This window comes from Perca fluviatilis, chromosome 10 (assembly GCF_010015445.1).
Source record: "Perca fluviatilis chromosome 10, GENO_Pfluv_1.0, whole genome shotgun sequence".
In the NCBI taxonomy this organism is placed as follows: Eukaryota; Metazoa; Chordata; class Actinopteri; order Perciformes; family Percidae; genus Perca; species Perca fluviatilis.
The window spans coordinates 444745-464784 of NC_053121.1; the positions used below are offsets into that span (position 1 = coordinate 444745).

Below are 20040 nucleotides of genomic sequence, written 5' to 3' on the forward strand. Positions count from 1 at the left end.
TGTATGGATTACAAATGCTGTATTAAGACAAATAACAGACAGTAGCATATTACAATTGACACATCACAGTTCAGACTCTTTCTACTGCAGTGCATCTGAAAATCAACCTAACTGTTCCACATCTGACTTCACAAATGTACAATGCTGGTATTATGGTATCTTTGTTTTTATATCATAATACTTTTTATTTTACATTGTTTCTTCTATGTATATTACATTTTACTGTATCTTTTTTCTTTCTTTTAAGTACCTGGCAGTTACAGAAGAAAGCAATCTGGGAATTTCTTTATACAGTACAAACCTGTTTCTCTGTGCATGTGACAATAAAGCACCTATTGCCTGTATACAATGTTTTGGTTATCTTTCAGAGTCTCAACTGTCTGTGGTGTAGAATAACTTTCAATAATAGCGGTGAAATTCATCTTAACATTCTGCTTCGAGGACATTTATGAATGTTGTGAACTGCGTTGAGTGAATGTTAATTTAACAGTTAATTCATGCTCAGCATCTTTACAGCTTTTTACGGTTACAGGTCCCTCTAAAGCTGCTTGCCTCCAGTTAGCAGTAAATGTGTATAGATGGTGTGACAGAAATGGATTTGTTTAGCGTAGCAAAGAGGGATAGCATGGGAATGTGCTTTTTTACCGTTTAAAAAAATCAGTTAACTATCCATCACACAAAGATCGGGTTACACCAACATGCAGGTACTCTACTGGTCATCGCTTTTGTGACAGGGTTGTTTTCTGTCAGTAAGTGCTTAATGTCTTACTTATTGTTTTTCTTTTTTTAAGAGGGGGTGGGTGTTTTAGAGAAATAATATCATCAATGGCTCATAACTAATAATTATTCCTTATAACAAATTAAAGAGAAATCCAATTCTAGAACTCTGAAACTTTTTATTCATATCAAAAACACAGCATATATAGCATGTACCATACATTATGAATCAATTTTGTACAAACAGTTGCACCAACAAACTGACAATATAAATGTATAACATTACACAACACATTGACATATTTACATTTTATATTAAGTACAATTAGGCCTACTACTATCCAAGACTGTAAGTTCAGATTGTTTAGCTTTAGTTCTACAAAAACAAAAAAAAACATGACAGAAAGTCTACCTTTTACCTACACACACTATGTCGACTGGTGTAATTTAACTACTCCTCTAAATGTGCTGTGTGAGCGTTGTGTGGGTGATACCATCAAAGAATCACAGATAGCAGTGTGGAATGACCTGATGTCAGCAGATCAGATCCAGGATCTGTTAATAATGAGTCAGATCTGATAGAGACTAGCTTTAGTTTGAATAAAAAGCTGACTGAGGATCTGATAGCAAGGCTGACTGTAGTTTCAGCGAGTGACACTCGTAGTGCATTGCTGCTGACTCAGCACTTACTGTGGGAATCAAAGCCTTTTTACTCTGCTTTCGCACGCTGTAGTGATCTTAACAGTCTAAGTCAGCGCAAACTGTGTGTGTTTGTGTGCGTATTGTCTTTCACAACCAAACCTTACTCAAACATAAGGGACCAGACAAGTAAAATGTCCTGTCAAGAGTCTTTCTAAACCAAACTTTCCCCCCTTAACATCCTATTAAACCTCTGTGCCCTCACGATGATAGATGATTCCTGTCGAGCTCAGTGTAGGGTAGAAATGCCCACTGGACCCATTGTACTGGCTGAGAATGGGGCTAGTGTAACCTAGGGAAGAGTGGGTGGGTGAAGAGGAGAGAACCGGGGCAGCTGCCACTTGTGGCACCCACTCTGGGCCACCTGAGTTGGGGGAGTAGCTACCAAAGCTTCCAGGTTGCGTGGGTCTATGAGGCCCATCTAAAGAAAGGTGCAGTGGCCTGCTTAACCCGTCAGCTCCCACCTCATTAGCTGCAGACACTCCAGACATCTCGGATAAGAAGCTGCTAAGACAAGGTGTTGGACCGGATGATGAAGGGGAGGGGATCCTGTCCGCCGTGGGAGAGATGTTAAGGGCACTTGAGTGTTTGGGGCTGCCCCTCTCACTGTCACCTGACTCTGGAGCCCCTGAGCCGCCATCACCACCGGCCAGGAAATCAGACTTTCTCTTCCTTTTGCGTCGGAAGTTTCCATTGTCAAACATCTTCTCACAGTTTGGGTCAAGTGTCCAGTAGTTGCCCTTGCCTGTGATAAGAATGTAGAGTTGATGAGGTTCAATTTCAATTTCAAAAAAGGGAAACTAGCTTGGCAACACAACACACCAAAAAAAACACCACAGCACATTCAAAAAGCAATATTATACAATAAAACTGTATATGCAAATTAGGTTTTTCCCTTCCTAGAGAGAGATATTCAAAACAGAGCCAATAACAAACCAAGAAAAATTACCTGGATCATCCTCATCTCTTGGGACTTTTTTGAAGCAGTCATTGAGTGACAGGTTGTGTCTGATGGAATTCTGCCAGCCTGCTTTACTCTTGTTGTAGAAAGGAAAGTTGTCAGCCACGTACTGGTAAATCTGACTCAATGTCAGTCTCCTGTCTGGTGCTCCGTGGATAGCCATGGCGATGAGAGCGGAGTAGGAGTAAGGTGGCCTGACGAGCTTCATCAGGTCTTCCTGTGAAGGCAGAGAGAACCAGCTCAACTCCCCTCCTGGACCCCCAGCTCCAGCAGGACCCAGGTAAGGCCTCTGCATGCCGTAGTGCTGAGGAACAAAGGGAGGACCGGGGTTACCAGGTGGGCCGGAAGTAGACAGGTACGGCGATGTGTTGATGCCGGAGCCGTTGAACCAGAGGTAAGGGTTTGGGGATGAGGTGGTGTAGTCGCTCAGGTCGTAGGACGTTGGAGCGGTGCGCTGAGGACTCGGCAGTGAAGGGGGAGGGTAGTAACATTCGCTGTACATGCTGAGTTCAGGGGGCTCCTGGCCGAGGCTGGGGAACTGTGGGCCACACCGAGGAGGAGACAGGCCCTGGGCCTCAAATGAAGACATTGTCAATTCTTTTCTCACCTCTCAGATTCTCCTCTCAACCCTTTGACTTTAGTTGTCCTTCCTTTCTATGCAAGTTTTTTGTTTTTTGCAGCGGTTTTGTTTTGCCCCCGAAAGTCCTTTTCTTGTTTAAACCTTTGCAGGTATTTTGAATGTGAGCTGATCCAAATGATGGTCTCTACACTTCCAAGTTGTGGACTGCTCTTCTCCAACCCTTTCTTGCCTGCTTGCCCTTGCTTTGTGTCAAGATGTCACCTGTCATACCTGCTTTATCTGTTTCCCAGGAAACGCCCCCTGCCTCGTTTGATTGGTTGTTTTCTCAGGTGAGTAGTCTGTTCCTGCTTTCTCTCTGCTTTTTTTTCTCCTGCTGTCAGCTAGTTCAGTTCCTCCAGGGGTTTTGTTACTCAATTGAATAATTTTCCACTCAAGCTGTTACTCCAAAATTAATTGAGTTAAGTTCACTCATTGAATACTTTGATGATTATGATGCAAATTTAAACAGACTGAAATAATACTGTTTGGCCTATTTAGATTATAGCCTACATTTAAATATAAATTGTATTATAACCTGCTGTCATGGACAGCTTATTCACTAGGAAGATGAACAACCTCCTACAGAAAAAATAACATGTGACTACTGTTTACTTATTTTTAAATAGGCCTATGGATGTATATTTAATGTTACATTTATATCACATTACACACTTATAAGCCTAAATAAAGACTGATAATTATGATGAACAAAACAATAACAAATGTAATGGCCTCTAAAAACCAGCATTATACAGGCCTATATCATAGAAGTAGGAAAAGTGCATACTTATGTATTGTAGTAGTAGGAACAATAGGCTAAAAATAGCATTGCCGTGACAGTAGCCATACATAGCCCGATAGTCCTGTAAATTTACGGCTGTTGTGTCAAATTTATCTTGGCTAACGTCGGAAGTTACATCATCACGTTTTAAAAGTAATTGAGTCGTTTTTTTCTTAAGTTAGCGCGAGAACTTTTCTGTTTCAAACTAACGTCAATTTACTGAAGAACGAGAATAGCTCTCTGTCGTAAGTTTTGCACATTTTTAAATTAGATGATACCTCTTAACCGCATAAACGGCTTATTAAAATGTCAGTTAGTATTTTTAGGTGACGTTACCATTGTTACTCAGCCAAAATCTTAATTTTAATTGCACCTTGCTGACGTGACGTTGTATGTTAAGCTAACGTTAACGTTAGCTAACTAACGTTTACCTTTGCTGCAATGACAAGCTAACGTCAGGAACAGCTTGTCAGTGTTAGCTCAAGTCAGTTTTTTTTCTCTGTGTGACTAGCAGTTACTACTGTGTCGGTCTAGCTAGCTACGTTAACCGACAGCTTATAAAAGCCATATGCCGGTTTGGAATTCAGATGGCCGATTTATCTTCGCTCCCCGAGCTTCCGCTGAACATCAACGACGACGTGTTGGAGCTGAACAAGGATTTGGAGAGAATTATAGAAGACGTTGAAAATATATCAGGTAACGTTAACTTATGTAACTTTGTCTTCCTGCACTGGTGTTAGATATCGCAGTCATTGGGGACACAGGTGTCTGTAGTATGGAGACGTTAACTAACGTTATTTCTTTTTTTCTGTCCAACTGTAGTGCAGCTGACTTGGATGGCTTATGACCTGGTGGCGCTGCGGACCAGTCCTGAGCTGGGGGCCGCTATGGAGAAACTGGAAGAAGCCTATCCTAGATGCTTTGCTGTTGTCTGTGGAGACCAAAAACAGCAGCCAGAGATGGACATGTGTCCTGACTCTACTGCCACTACACCTACTCAGATGTGATTTCAGAGTTTTTAGTTTACAAGAATACATAACTGAGCTGAAGTGGAAATGCTTGATAAAGCTTGTAAATGTTGTTTCAAAGTAAATGCTAAAGCTCTGTTTTAATGTTTACTGTGCTATGGAGAAGCAGGTCTTTGGACTGCTATTTCTGCTCTAAGCCACACTTTAACATACTTTTAGCTGTAAAAGCAGTTTTATTCACTAATGTGAAGACTGCAGCTCTTTGATTGTTGTTAATTGATGTTAGCTTGTCCTGCACGTTTTATTTGTTTTGTAGGTTATAAGGTTTTCTTACCTGTTTAGCCTGTTATTGAATAATAATAAGAATAATAATAAGAATAAAAAAAAATTAAATGAGTGTTTTCTTTTGTGGTCTTTTATATACTTGCATGTCTGGCACCTAATTTTGTCTTGTATTAATATCCTTTTATGTTTAAATTGGGATGTGTTAAGGAAAGACTCAGGAGCAGCACAACTCATTTCACATACGTCAAGATTCGGGAGATTTTGATTTCTTACACTGGAGTGTTTAATGAACACTCAAAAGAGGACAAAATTAAGCAGGCAGTACAGTTTAACCACAATGTGTTATTGTGCAGTGCCGTCCCAACTCTGAAGTGCTTGTCTTCCTGAAGGTGTATTTAAACTTGTGCTGGAGGCGTTACGTTTACCTGAACCTTTAAGGTAAACAAAGATATTAATAAACACAGATGCTAAAGCTTAGTTCAGCCTATCTCTCTTTCTGGGAAGTATGCAAAAGTGTGGCTGGCCCACCGACCTCCAAAAGGAGACGGTCCTGAAACAAAACGTGCCCTTATCATACAGCTGCCTAGATTCTCGGAATCTGTAGCGAGACCAACATAATTGTACATGAACAGGTTTGGTTATTAGAGACTGGCTGAATATTCTCGTCCACTGACGAGAATATGACCTATGAATTTGACCTGAGGTTGTCTAAGTTTTCCCTTTTGTCTCATCGTACCAGACCATGGTGTTTCTGGAAATGCCACCACAGGATGTTACATCAGAATTGCATTTCAAGTATGTAAGATTTTGTGTATGGTATATAATTATATTTAACATTACAGTTTTTTCTTATGCAATTATTTTTCAGATGGAAAACACAGAGACGAGCACAGAACAAGCTACTTCAACTGCCTGCATTGATCTGGAAAACATACTAAAAGGGCTGGACTCCTTATCTAATTGCATGGATCAACTGGCATGTATGTTTGACTGTTTATCCCCATCCGCTCCCTTTACACTTCCAAAATGTCAGTAAGCATCAATTATGCCAGTAAGATGGCCTTGTTGATCGATTTGCAAATATGCAAAGCACATGATGTAGCTGTTGTCCTAGATCTGAAACGTGATAGCCAAAATTGGAATATTGTACACCAACTGCTGCTCAACTTAGCTTTGCTTGTAGATGTCAGTGGTGCAGAGTTACTACATGATGTCTGTCAGATCGCACTCTGCTGATAAGTAGATAGGAGCAACGGAACAATATCACACACATGGTTGTCCATCATGTCATTTGATACGAGGAATGATGTTGACACTTTTTTGCCAGGGGGGGACAGTTGTGGGCAAAGAGGCAGTCAAAGGGGTCTACTTACTGTGTTGTCTTACTAGAATAGAACAAAGTGCTTATACTAACAACTCAAAGCCTGGAAACAAACATCAGAGGTGTGTTGATTTGGCCTTTAAAAAAATAAATTAAAAAAAAAATAATAATATATATATATATATATATATATATATATATATATATATATGTAATACATTGATTTGGCTTGTAGTATACACTAAATTATACTCCTTTACCATTTTGTACTAATTAAAAATTATAAAAGACATGCTCGAACAGATGTCAACCTGTTATTTCTAAGAGCAGTTTCAAATTTGAAAACCTGTTAAAAACAAAAAGAAAATTGTTTTCCTGAAGATAAAATACACATTTAGTGTGTCTGTTCAGTCTCACCCCCAAATTGTTTTTAAATTGTTCCAGCTGTGAGTAGCTCTTCTGTTTTCATTGTGCATTTGATTGTGGAACAATTCTGTTCATCAACACTACACTATCTAATTTAGCATTCACACTTGACTCTTTAGTGTGTTTTTCTGAGTGAATGCAGACCATATTCAAAACCTGCTTTGAATTAATGTGTAGAATAGAATTGGGAGAAAACTCGACTCTTGGATATATCCAAATAAATAGCAATTTCTCAGTGATCAGGTGTGGTTTGGAACCTTATATATTTTGAAACGTGACTTTTAGACATCTTAGAACTGTGTTGACCTGTCGCACCTGTGAAACAAGGTATTTGTTTTCTGCCGGCAGTGCGAACCCAGCTGAGGCAGTGTGATCTGATCGTTTGTGTTGGCCACCCTGACAAGTTGGCGTTTTCGGAAAATCCAAGAGGCACCGAAGCATCAGCCCCCAGGCTGACTTGAGGCATGAAGAACGGAGGTAATCCTGTGTGTCTTGAAAACATAGTTTAATAAAATATACAATCCATGTAAAAATCATTCATTTTTCTCTCATTCTGTTAACTAAAAGTACAAGTGGAGTTACCAAAAAGAGGAATTACATAACCATGACCTTTTTGTGTTTTGCGAAAATTGTGACATTTGTTTGGTTGTTTAAAAAAGCTTCTGAACAAGCCGTACACATTAGCATACAGTGACCGATGCAAACACACACATTAAGCTTGTTGTTGGTAGTGGTCAGAGTCCCGCAGGGTGCAGCAGACAACACTGGCTTTGCGCTTCAGAGCTCTGGTCTGTGGCATCAATGAGCAGCAGTGGGGTGTGTGTGTGTTGGGTAATCATCTCCTTCACCCCGGGGAAACTCTACAGCACAGCAGCACACAAACAAAATGACAGGGACCTAATGACGCAGCACAGCACAGCACTCCCCGAGGCGTGCCACAAGATGTGAACTTTCCAGTTTACTTCAAGTCAACACAGACTGGCTTTTTCCTGTAATTTTAACATTGTAGTTAATGGCATCATCATTTTCAGTTTACCTTGGTGTTTTTGAGGCCAGTGCCGAGGGAGTAGGAGTTGCCTTGGTTACGAATCATAATGTTGTAAACCTTGCCTTGTTTCAAAAGCATCAGGGTGTAGGGGTGCTCAACCGCGCCTTGTGAGCTGTCCCTTACCACAAATGCCCCATCCTAAAGACACAAATTTTAAAATGATTTTGCAAATAAAGTCCTGTGAAATTTCAGCTGCCTGTTTGTGTATGTGTGTTATGTGCTCTAGAAAGAGGAGGATGAGATATGCGAGACTGTGAGGGAGCACCTGACCTTGTTCACCTCTCTGAGAGCAACTTCAGCTTGATGTCTGGTCACCTTTCCTACATACCAGCTGGGATCCAAACCCTGGGTACAACATAATTCGAGTCATAGTAAGGACTAAATCATTTGTGGTTGGTGGCAATCTGTACATATACTGAATGCGTATGCTGTGTTTTTTTATTTTTTTATTTTCTTAACAGCAGATACTGTATGTGTCCAAGACAAATTTTCCTTTGGGACAATGAAGTCTATCTTATCTTAATCTATATATTTCTTATGTCTCTTTTGCAGTGACAGAAATGTGTTTGACTTTGTTGTTATTGTAAAAGAAATGTAACAGATAATCACAATTACCCAACCTAGTGAATAAAATGCAAATCTCCTGAGTTCAGAGACCTAAGGGTCCCACTATAATGTTCTTTCTACAACATCGCCATCTGCTGTTTCCATTCCGAAAGTACTCAAAAGTGTGAAATTGCACAGAAAAGCTCTAATATCATACATGTTATCCAGCAAGCACAGCATGAATGGAAAATCATTGCTCAATAGTGATTCCACTTTTGATTCTCACCTCACTTGGTCCTGGTATTGAATTGTTAACCTTAGCAGGCTGTGTTGGTACTGGAGGAAGTGGAATGAGTTTACTTGCTCTTGGGAGAGAGATATGAAATTAAACATTATTAAAAGACAACTTAAATAATTGCATTACCCACAATGAAGTTAGACTTACAAATTGTTTCAGGTTGGCCTACCTGTTGGCCACATCTGTAGGTCTGGGAACTCTTGGTTTAAAGATCTCGCTTGTGGATGAGCCAGGAGCCTTGACAGCGCTCCCCTCTTGTGGACATGATGGATAGTGCGAAACAGAAATGTGTAATATTGTGACAAGATCACGACATTTTGCTGTTCAACTGTTAAAACCACTCCAAACGCTACGTAATAAGCAGCACATACTTGGTTTTGTAAGGTCTGTCTGGGATGGGCCACATTGCCCAGGCTTCTTGCTCCTGTCAACGTGCAGATTGGGTTGGCTGGCTGGTGTTTGGAAAATAGAAAAAGCTGTTTCACATAAGGCTCATCAACATTATCATCATCAGTAAGTTGGGTGGGGGAGGAGGTGTTAATTGTACAGTCACCTAGTGCTTTTAGAGGTCTCTGAGGGGTCATTCTTGGTGGGCGGGGGTGTGGAAGTTTTGAGGTCCTTTCAGCAGGGATTGGCTCATTAACCGGATCTACTCACATACGTACACAGATTTTTTAAGTTAGGCCTGCAGCAAATGTAATCACCAATTCTGCTTTCCAAACATATAAAATGAAAGGCAACAGATTACACTGATATGTTTTCACATGTGATTGCATTTCTTTGTGTACAGCTGGCACTGACTGTTCTGAAGTGTATCCCCTCTTGGAGCTGGAGGTGGCCTCATTATGTCCTCAGAGGAAGGCCTCTCGCAGTTCTCTTCATAGGTCTTGTCGCTGTCTCGTTGCTCAGCTGTTTGTGGCTCATTCAGAGCATAGATGTCGCTGTCTTCCCCCCCCTCCTGGTGTGGACCTTCATAGTCATGATCACTGTCATTGTCCTGACCACAGCCCAGATATGTGACAAGACAAGTACAAAATACAGTTTTGTGAACTATTACTTTTGTCACTTAATTTTATTAATTTGCTTTGACTTTGACCCTGAAGTCTGTGTCAGAATCAGAATCAGCTTTATTGGCCAGGTTTGCGTAAACAAAACAGGAATTTGACTCCAGTTAATCTTTGCTCTCAAAGTACAACACTCACCTAACATATAAAGAATAAAAACAGAAAGGACAGTAAGAAATATAAAAAAAGTAAAACAATAAAATAGAATTTACAAAAAATGTATAATAACAATTGAAGAGAGGGAAGGAATAGTGCAATATCAGTATAGTCAGAGATTTAAGATTTAGATATGGGTGGGGGCTATTTCTGAGCTTTCAACAGATCATATCATTAAAACTTGTGAAAAATAAAATAACTTAAGCTTTTTACTTACGAACTCATCAGAGTCCCAAACTTCTTCCTTCTGTACAAATACTGTAGGGAAATAACCCGTGAAAAGAATAGTATCAGGCCTAAAGGAATCATGGCTTTATCACATCAGTAGTATAGTTGAATCCAAGTGTTCTTTACCTTGTTTTGGGTGCTTTTGTGCCTTTGATCTGCACAAAAAAATAAATAAGGAAATGATGCATTGTTCAGTTACAGTGTCATATTTGCTGCAAAATAAAGTCTGTTTTCTTACGTATGACCGAAGACCCTCTTCTGTTCCCCCTTGTTGATATCACTTTGGATCTTAGTAATTATTCTGTTAAGATAAGACCATTTATAAACAATATTTATGGTTGGAAAACTGTTTGGTGTCAATGAAATAAATATATCTTCAGTCAGACTCACTGGACATAAAGGCTGGGGAACCCTTGAAGTTCATGCGCAGTCATTTGCTGGAGGATGTAGATTTCAATATAAATGAAAAATAGAAAATCAATTGCTCAGAGTATTTTCAGAATAGTAAATAAGTGTAAAGGACTCCAGAGATATACACATACTTACCATGAACTGTGCTCCAGTTATGCTGCCCTTTATCACAAATTTGTCGCAGCCTGATAACCTAAGCTGAGAAGATGTCACACACTTTTAGAGCAGGCAAATGAACTTTTACTGCATAGTATTGAGTTATATGATTGTCTGAAATTCACCTGTCTTTGAGTTGCACTTTTTAGGTTTAGTATTATTAAATATACTGCATTACATTTAAAAAAATTAAAATTTTAGGCCTTAAAAAGTCTTAAATTTGCTGAGTACTGTGTTGTTAGGTCTCAAATAATTTCAAACGGGTCTTAAATTTCCCCACGTCCATGTAAGGCTACTGCTAATGCTCACTGAAATGTTTGTTTTTTTAATTCTGTGGTGTTGTAATTCTTTCTTTCGCTCGTCCAAATATAATTCGCTGTACATATATACATGTTATTATTACTCTGTGTCGCTTTTATTCAATTTGAATACATTTATTTAATATGCAAGTACTTACCTGTGACTCTGCATTTTGTTGTACTTTTGATGTCATGATTTAGGTCTTAAATTTCATTCATGAAGGGTCTTAAAAAGTCTTACATTTGACTTAATAAAACCTGCAGAAACCCTGAAGATGTATAAACATTTCATTTCAACTTGATGCTGCTCTTTTGATACTCACCCTCCTCATGTAGTCAGCTAGACTTTGGGGATTCCATCCCATCACTTCCACTTTAGAGGGAGCATTGTTTAAACTCATGCTTGTCTCTCGTGGGTATCGCATCCACCGAGAATGGAGGGTTTAATGACAGCAGGAGCTTTTTGTTTTGCAGTAGGCTCACAAAACTGTTGCTGTTAAAGTCCTCAACATACTCAACCTACCTTCATAATGAGAGTTTAGTATCATCTCTCTAACCTTTAAATAAGCATTTTTGTGGTGCCTCATTGTGTCTTTTGTGTAAAAGACTTAAGTAGAAAGTTTCTGTGGTTTTAAAGCACTGCACTAATTTAAGCACATGCACAATGCAGATTATATCTTTGTCTAAACATAGAGCCTGCTGATTTCCTTTCACACACCTACGTACACTACCACAGGCTTGTAGCTGCATACCTTGGTTATCGTTTTAGTTAGTGCAAACGTATATGTGTAATTTAATGTGAGATGCAGATTTCTTAAACTATTTTAAATATGATTATATCTAAATAACCTTGTATGTATTTGGATTAAATGTGGACATACTCTTCTAAATAGTTTTATTTATATGCATAGATTGATGTTGCTGCTTAGAGATGTTTCTTGTGAGTCATGTTGCGACCTCATACATGCTTTTTATTGTAATTCATAACATGGCATTGTTGAAGGCTGTGTCAGATCTTGTATGCCAGCATGCAGCCTGCGGCCTGCAACAGGCCTCTTGGTATCTCACACCCAGGTGAGAGAGGAGGGCAGCAGAGAGAAGGAATGATCAATCACGCTCACATCTCCCCCAAGACCCCCAGGCATGTCTGGGTGAATACATGAGTCCTCCTGGGGGGTCCCTGTGGGAGATCACCCCCTCCTCCCCTGTTTTCCTCTTCTATCCTGATTGGGAATCATACCCCCCCCCCACACCCCATGAAAGACATGATACTGCCATTGTATAAGAGGCAAGAAATACAGTATAATTATAAAGCAAGAGATGCAACACCTTTAGCAAGGTATTACATCAGTGTAAAGATGTGGTTGTTTTTACTAAGTCCAGCTCATTTTTAATAAAATTGTTGCAAGATAAATAACTGACCCTCTCCCTATAAATTTTATCATCAACTCGTAAAGCACTACCAAGCGACAGCCATCATATGGGACCAATATGGAGCCAATAATGCACTCTGTGGAAAGCGGAGATAAGGGGCGGATCACTGAGGGCTTCCAGTGAGGCGAAACCTTCATTAATGCACAGCAGGACAGCATGGGAAATACAGGACATCCCCAGAAGCAAACAGACAAATGGGAAGGATGGGAGGGAGTGTTTTGGTCTGTGAGTCCTTCTGCAGTCAGGATTTTATTTTTACTCTGTGTGTAGTGCTAGTTTCTCATCTTTTCTGTTCTTTCTTGTAAGACATTTCCTTCCCCAGAAACCCATTTTGTCTTACATTAATATGATATTCATGTATGTGGCGTTGTGTCTGACAGTTGTTTAACAGTGTTTAAGTGTTTCTAATGCAGTTTGGGTGTTTTTTTTTATCAGTGCCCAGAGCTTATATGTCAAATTTTAAACAACCAGCAGTGTTGACTAAATAGACTATAAAGTTTCCAGAGTTCCCCTAAAAGTAACACCATTGATCAACTATATAATGTAATGATAATCTGTGCTGTATGTCTCACTTATCTTGTTATTTACGGCTTTAACTAGTCTGTAAAGATAGTGAAACAGCTTTGTCCCACCCCCTCTCCCCCAGGCCTGGACCCCCTCATGAAGGTAATATCCATGCCATCACTCATTTAGCTGAGACAGTGGCAGATTTATGACACCTCCAGCTGAGAGGAAGATATTTTGGAGATACAGCGGGTAGAGGAGAGAAGGAGGCAAATGAATGGCTCTTAAGACACAGATAGGCCAGTGGGCAGAGACCAGGCTTCTCTTAGACCTAATTACTTGCACATTATAACATTAGATATTTCACTTGCTTTCAATGTAGAATCTGAGTCACGCTTATTTATAGGCCTTTACTGTCGCCTCACTGGATTTCCGATGTTAATATCTGGACCCCAATGACCCACTTTGATGAGAAACAGAGAAGTTTGGTCACAATTCGTGTTCCAGTCTGTAAACGCGTTTCCCCACACAAGCTTTGATGTATTGTGATACATTTGCATTGCCTGTGGGATGTGACAAAGGCCGGTATAGGCAGGGTGTCCCAGATTATCAGGCCAAATAAACTTCTAGCGGTGGAAATGCTTCCCTAATTTGTCTTTCAAAGCCTCACTGCTCCTTGAATGAAATCAATACACGTTGACATCAAAGTGATAGTGGATCAACGCTGGATCAACACCTTGGATAGGTGCGAACAGCACCATGTTATCCATGTAATCCTCTGTTAAGTGTATTCGATCCATTCTTATACTAAACTTATGTGCCCCCTCATGAAATCCAATGATCCTGTGGCTTATTAGAGCCTACGTAAAATAATCAAACGTGCCATTCAGAAGTCTTTATTTCTATTTTATTTTAATTACACAAAACACAGTATTCATAAATAGACACTCAAGTATTTAAAGGAGACATGAAAAGTGCAAACAGACATTTAACATCTTGATATGGACCATTATTCAACAGACTTTACAGTGATGTAGCCTATGGTAACAGATCCATATACTATTTTTTCTCACTTGGGTTCACGGTATTTCCGTCTAACACCGTGGCCGTCGGCACCTTCCCTCCCGGCGCACACGTGTTTGACTACAACCTGAGAGCAGTCTGCACAGTTCACCGTGCAGCACCAGTGGAATTTGCAGTTGCAGCTGCTCACCACCTCCGTGCGCCTCTCTTCCACCCTCAGCCCGCATTCATGACACAACCTGCGGCAGCTACGCCTCTCCCACTGAGTTAAACCCTCTCCGTGCTGCACGCACTCCCGGCCCTCGGTGCCGTGCAGTCCCGAGCTGCTGTTCTTCCTGCAGTAGTCCGGGGAGTCCTCCAGGTAGATGAGCTCTGTCTGGGCGACGCTGCCAAACGCGTCCACGATGGCACCTCGGTTGTCCGCGCTGTTGCCAGCCCGCATGCGCTTTTTGTCGATGTCCAGTTTTTGAGCTTGACCGTGCTTGATCTTCAAGTAGTTGCCGATTTCTCTGAAATCTGACAGCTGTGTCCAGCAGGTTTGGACACTGCAGCTCTCAGACATGCCATGGCATCTACAGATGCGCTTCATTGTTGCCTTTACGGCCTGTTGGAAACCAGGGAAAGTTATTAACTGCCAACAACTTTAAAACTGTGTAATGTCAAATAAATGCTTGTGTTGTGAATAGAACTTACCAGCCGCCCTGCCTCGTTGTTGTGCAGGTTGACAGCAGCCCTGGAGTCCTGACCAGTCTCTTGCGCATCCACGTACTGTTTGGAAATCCTCTCTCCGAAATCCACGTTATCACTACAGCCACCCCACAGCCAGCCACGGCCGCCTGCACACAAAATATCACTTAAATCAGGTCACCAAATTTAACAATCTAAAGAAAGGACATATCAGAACTTGAATAGATTGAATATACGTTTGTTTAGGCACAACATGCCAACGCAAACCATTTAAAATATTCGGTAATATGTGTTTTTGCTTAGAACCTTACCAATTTTTCCGTTTTTGGAGACATCACAGCCGCAGTTGTCGAGGTCTCCCAGACTACAGTTCCTGGTCAGAGTGTACATGACCCCCGCTGCACTCATAGCGTGGATGAAAGAAGTCTCTCTGGTGGCTGGTCATGAGAGAAAAGTGGCGATCACATTTTCTATAAGTGAGTGATCAACCAATATAAAAACAATCTCTAGGAAATACTTTAACCTTTTTATAATTACAAACTATAATGCAACATAAACATGTAACTAATAGGCCCATAATTCATGCATTTCCATTTCTCTATGATGTTCTGTATTATTGTATATGTTCTTTACATATTTTACGCACGCCTTTTTCTCTTCAGTATTTTAGGACCTGCATACGTAACATAATGAAGAAAAGGGAATCGACCATCTCAACCTACCGCGTTTTAGTCCTTTGAGCTGAGTTGCACTGTCGGGACAGTTCCATCTGTCCCAAGCAAACTGGTGTTTGCACTCCTCAATCCCAGCCTGCGCGCCCCTCTGCACGCTTCTTGCATAGGTGAGATAGGCCTGCGGGAGAGGCAATGTCATTTTGTGGCCTGATTTCACATTTAGAAATGGTATCCAGAACTTGTCAGATGAATCTATTCTATTTACCTTGGGTCCCGTCATAAGAAAGTTACCTGCCACCCTGAAAAGAAGATAGAGGATAAAGAATGAGATAAATTTGTCTTAAGTCTACCCATATAGAAAAAAATGCAAACGGTGTAGATAGTCTCTTACCAAGCATGTCCCGGACACATTTTGTATAAAAGAGGCAGGAGCCAGAATAATGAATGCACCATTTTCACCTATACACCTTAATCCCTAGTAGTAGTAGAGATGTAGTTATTTTGGCCCTGTGTGCTGCAACTTTCTCTTTTATTTGAATGAAGAACAAATAGAACTCTTGTTCTTTGTCCCCGAGGTCCGAGAAAGCTGATTGGTTGACGTGTTCAGGAAACGCCCATATGCGCACTTCAAAGGATGGCATTTAGGCAACCGTTTATTTTCTTCCCGAGGCTGTATGACACCAGGGCACCAATATACAAAATGCTGCCGCTAAAAAAAATCTGTTTGAGTCATGCATATTGTATACAAATATTTATTTACATTTTTTAATTAAAAATACATATCAAATATTTTTCAGACTTCACAGAAGACAAATCCAACCAATCATCCCCTAAACACCAACATAAACGAGTGAACATGCGTGGAGAGTTGATTAATATACAGAATCAAATTAATACGAGCAAGTGCATTAAAAAGCTTCAGGTGATAGTTGAAAATGAAAATAACATTCTTGTAAACATCATAATGCCTATTGATGTCCATAATGTTGAAATAAATGAAGTGTGAGGATAGTCTCTGCAAAAAATGGCAGTCAGTGGCGGCGCGCATGGTGTCTGCGCTTTGTTTTATTCTGTGGTTTTCTCTCACCTCCTTTACGCGCACAGTAATATTTATTAACAACTTTCGTGCATTTGTCACACTTCACTGTGCAGCACCAGTGGAATTTGCAGTTGCAGCTGCTGACAACCTCAATGCGCTTCTCCACCACTCTGAGGCCGCATCCATAGCACAGCCTGCGGCAGCTCTTTCTCTCCCACTGGGACATGTTCTTGTCACCCTTCAGACACTCCCGCCCCTCGGTGCCCTGCAATCCCAGGCTGTGGTTCTTGACGCAGTAATCCGGGGAATCCTCCAGGTAAACGAGCTCTGTACGAGCGATGCTTCGAAAAGCTTGCGCTATGGCTCCTCGGTTGTCCGCGCTGTTCCCAGCCCTCACCGGGTTCTTGTCCATCTCAAGTTTCTTTGAATGCCCGTGCTTCATTTTCAGGTAGTTGCCCACCTCTCTGAAGTCGGCAAGCTGCATCCAGCAGGTCTGGATACTGCAGCTCCCAGACACTCCGTGACACTTACAGGCTCTCCTCATGGTAGCTTTGATTGCCTGCAAAGAGAGAGAGAGTGTTAGTTTGAAATGTGTATATTAAACCTGCCCGACTTTCTCCTTCTTGGATTTGAACACATGCGTAAATGCCAGTGACAAATCACTTTTACATCCCCTGACCTATTCGTTAGTGTTTGAATTTTTAGAACATGCATTCAAACGTGATAACAAACGTAAGGGACTAATAATAGTAAAATAATAGCTTACCAGTCTGCCTGCCTCGTTGTTATGTAGGTTGACTGATGCGCGCGAGTCATGCCCACCTTCCAGCGCGTCCACAAACTGTTTGGAGATCTTCTCTCCAAACGCCACATTATCACTGCAGCCCCCCCAAATCCACCCTCTACCACCTGGGGATTCAAAAACGCACATTGTTATTCAGTTTTAGTAATAGAAAGTCTCAAGTAATTAAGTTTAGTTGTAAGTAGACCACTATAGCATAGAAAGGTAAGTACCTGTCTGTCCAATTCTGGAGTCATCACAGCCGCAGTTGTCAAAGTCTCCCATACTACAGTTCTTGGTGAGCGTGTACATCACTCCGGCCGCGCTGATGGCATGGACAAAAGCCGTCTCTCTTGTGGCTACAATAAGTGACACATATCACAATGTTTTAGTTTGCAATCGATTTTGGGACCATGAATGCTCAATTCTACACTCAAATACTGTGCGTAAAATGTGTGTAATCCGTGCGTAAAGGCAGTACTAGGAATGCATAGGGTTAAATCGGAGCGCACAATCAGCAGCCCCCTCTCTGCGTTGAAGGATTAACTTTGTGCTTCAGCAAAGTTGAAAGTTGCTGGAATTGAACTCACCACCACTCCACCCCACCGCTGCAAGTCATGCAAATGATACAGATATATGGATACACATGACTTACCACTTCGAAGGCCGTTGTGTGTGGATAATTGGAGCGTGTTTTCTGGGCAGTTCCACCTCTCCCACGCGAACTGGTGTTTACACTCATATATTCCACTCTGTGCGCCCACTTGCACACTACCGGCATAGGTCAGAAAAGCCTTGGAAGAAAAGGGGTAACGTTAGTCATTATTGCATTAAACCAATACGAATATGTATTAATTCATTACAAATTCACCTAAAATATTTAAATTTATAGTATAGCTGTTACACACAATACGTGCAGATAAATGGAAATGTGTTTACCTTAGGTCCAGTCATGAGGAAATTATTCACCGTCCTATAGAAAGAAAACAAGACAACCACGTTAATCCCAGGTCACTATACCAGCAAAAGCACATAACACTAGTTTTTTTGTTTGTTTTATTAATTCATCCAAAAGCAAGCGACATACCAAGCTGATGCAAAGTGAGCATGACAGCACATGGAAAGAACCATGGCTGGGAGGAGATGCAAAGGTCCCATAACAGCTGTATTCCAACCCGAGGCCTGTTTGTTTGTGTTCCAGATGTGAGTGCCAAGAGAGAGGAAGGCAACTGGAGTTGTATAGCCAGACTCCACGCGGATGATATTTATATGGTCTTGTCCCTTTGATTGACAGATTTGTCCTGCAGGTAACGTTTCACTGTGAAAAAGCGTCGACGACGACATTGATTGCCGCATCCAATAGACAAATAGGAGCCGTCGGTGCATAAGTGCACTTCAAAGAAGTGACGCAGACAGTTAAACAGCCTCTCATTCATTCACCTGTCGTTCCCAGGCTCTGATCCTTATACACTTATCCCACGAATTCAAGCATATCCAGAATATATTATCCCATATGAGCATTGCGATCAGGACAAATAAAATCCTTTATTAATCATATACTCATTTAATTTCAGGTTTATTATGATTTAAGTCAAATTTAGAATAGCCTATTGACTTGAATCATATACGCCTCTGATATAGGATTATTAAAGGGATTTATTGTTAGGGGATTTGGAGAGGGGTTACCTCAGCACATTTTGGTTTTACCAAAATGCATTATATATAGCCTGTTGTTCCTTATTAAATTATAGTCATACTTTACGGAAATACAGAACCGAATGCTGCCGTGAGGCTTCATGTGTAGTTGGAAACGTTTGGGAAATGGCACCAGTGTCCCAGGGGGAAAGAAAGCCATAAAGTCTTTCAGGAGCTGATGGTATAGTCATGTAAATACTGCCTCACACATCGGCGACATTGGCATCGTTGTGATAATAGGATAATAGATGTTTCCCTGGGAAACAACTTGGTGTGAAAACGGTCTGGAATTTACAAGGGTATAAACAAATACGTACGTTAATGTTTTAAAGTAGACTCTATGGTCAATCATTTGTGGTTTTAATTTGTAGATTGAAAAAATATTGAATTCATATTGATCATTAATTAAAGAAATCTGGGATTATCCAGCACTTAGTCCCATCCCATTTCATTCTGCTGATTATCTTCCTTGATTTAGTCTCCATAATCACTGCGGTCATCAACAGCCAGTTTCTGTCATTTCATACTTGATGTGAGAGAAGTTAGTTAGTGATTGACATTACATTTATTATTTTTAAATCAAATCGCTTACACTTGTCAAATCCCCTTTAAGCCACTCAAAATCCCTTAAAACAACAATTGACTGTGCGCGGCGGACAATAGACGGAGGGCTGGGCGAGGTGCAGAGGTGTAGGTGAGGATAATCCCTACTAATTAGATATCGCTCACATTCATTCTAAAATATGACTGAAACCTAGAGCCCCTCAACACCTGATTGGAGAATAATACAGAGCGATTAAAAATCTATCTGGGATGCTTCATAATATGTCCTTAACCGACGGCTCATTTAACGATTGAAATGGGTTAATAACATGCAAACAATAGTCCATCCATCTGGGCGTGTTGCAGCATGGCTGCTAGATGTCTCATAAACCCCGAAACTGTCAAAGGACAAATGGTTGTTAATTCGTTTAAAGAAATATATTTGATTTCTTTATTGTAACAAATAAGTTAACACGTCAGAAATGTAGTCACCTGTCAAATATATATTATCGTATAAAGGTGTATTATCACACGTAGGCCTAATATAGACTTAAAGAAAAAGTTAATACTAATAATTCAGCCTATAAGTGCTCCAGACTTCAGCATTATGGATATGGATATATTTTTCATGCCTGGTTTGTATGATGTGTATTCTAGGAAACGGCAGGGTCAGGACC

The 20040-nt window shown here is 40.6% G+C and overlaps 5 protein-coding genes across 8 annotated transcripts; 1 reads left to right on the forward strand and 4 right to left on the reverse strand.

Annotated features, from left to right (window-relative positions):
* Nucleotides 1-888: 888 nt before the first annotated feature.
* foxi3b (forkhead box I3b) lies at nucleotides 889-3215 on the reverse strand. Its single transcript, XM_039812562.1, has 2 exons — nucleotides 2366-3215; nucleotides 889-2161 (listed from the first exon to the last, which is right to left on the reverse strand). Exons 1-2 carry the CDS (start codon nucleotides 2964-2966, stop codon nucleotides 1602-1604), a joined length of 1161 nt encoding a protein of 386 aa, XP_039668496.1. The 5' UTR covers nucleotides 2967-3215; the 3' UTR covers nucleotides 889-1601.
* Nucleotides 3216-3879: 664 nt separating this feature from the next.
* syce3 (synaptonemal complex central element protein 3) lies at nucleotides 3880-5142 on the forward strand. 3 transcript variants are annotated; one of them, XM_039812563.1, is made up of 3 exons: nucleotides 3880-4022; nucleotides 4289-4473; nucleotides 4600-5142. In XM_039812563.1, exons 2-3 carry the CDS (start codon nucleotides 4365-4367, stop codon nucleotides 4782-4784), a joined length of 294 nt encoding a protein of 97 aa, XP_039668497.1. In that variant the 5' UTR covers nucleotides 3880-4022; nucleotides 4289-4364; the 3' UTR covers nucleotides 4785-5142. The 3 variants fall into 3 exon arrangements, with proteins under 3 accessions (XP_039668497.1, XP_039668499.1, XP_039668498.1); XM_039812565.1 differs by having other exon boundaries at nucleotides 4292-4473; XM_039812564.1 differs by having other exon boundaries at nucleotides 3884-4022; nucleotides 4365-4473.
* Nucleotides 5143-7343: 2201 nt separating this feature from the next.
* On the reverse strand, nucleotides 7344-11475 carry lcp2b (lymphocyte cytosolic protein 2b). Of its 2 annotated transcripts, XM_039812560.1 has the most exons (14): nucleotides 11307-11475; nucleotides 10664-10726; nucleotides 10508-10554; nucleotides 10356-10418; nucleotides 10244-10272; nucleotides 10107-10147; nucleotides 9471-9666; nucleotides 9223-9318; nucleotides 9041-9121; nucleotides 8839-8923; nucleotides 8658-8736; nucleotides 8096-8170; nucleotides 7814-7963; nucleotides 7344-7637 (listed from the first exon to the last, which is right to left on the reverse strand). In XM_039812560.1, exons 1-14 carry the CDS (start codon nucleotides 11406-11408, stop codon nucleotides 7512-7514), a joined length of 1233 nt encoding a protein of 410 aa, XP_039668494.1. In that variant the 5' UTR covers nucleotides 11409-11475; the 3' UTR covers nucleotides 7344-7511. The 2 variants fall into 2 exon arrangements, with proteins under 2 accessions (XP_039668494.1, XP_039668495.1); XM_039812561.1 differs by lacking the exon at nucleotides 11307-11475 and adding an exon at nucleotides 11142-11300 and having other exon boundaries at nucleotides 10508-10726.
* Nucleotides 11476-13875: 2400 nt separating this feature from the next.
* Nucleotides 13876-15827, reverse strand: LOC120567087 (protein Wnt-8a-like). The gene is made up of 6 exons (XM_039813891.1): nucleotides 15697-15827; nucleotides 15571-15604; nucleotides 15354-15483; nucleotides 14943-15068; nucleotides 14638-14780; nucleotides 13876-14548 (listed from the first exon to the last, which is right to left on the reverse strand). Exons 1-6 carry the CDS (start codon nucleotides 15756-15758, stop codon nucleotides 13991-13993), a joined length of 1053 nt encoding a protein of 350 aa, XP_039669825.1. The 5' UTR covers nucleotides 15759-15827; the 3' UTR covers nucleotides 13876-13990.
* Nucleotides 15828-16178: 351 nt separating this feature from the next.
* Nucleotides 16179-18283, reverse strand: LOC120567100 (protein Wnt-8a-like). The gene is made up of 6 exons (XM_039813915.1): nucleotides 18213-18283; nucleotides 18065-18098; nucleotides 17781-17919; nucleotides 17359-17484; nucleotides 17111-17253; nucleotides 16179-16903 (listed from the first exon to the last, which is right to left on the reverse strand). Exons 1-6 carry the CDS (start codon nucleotides 18281-18283, stop codon nucleotides 16337-16339), a joined length of 1080 nt encoding a protein of 359 aa, XP_039669849.1. The 3' UTR covers nucleotides 16179-16336.
* Nucleotides 18284-20040: the final 1757 nt, after the last annotated feature.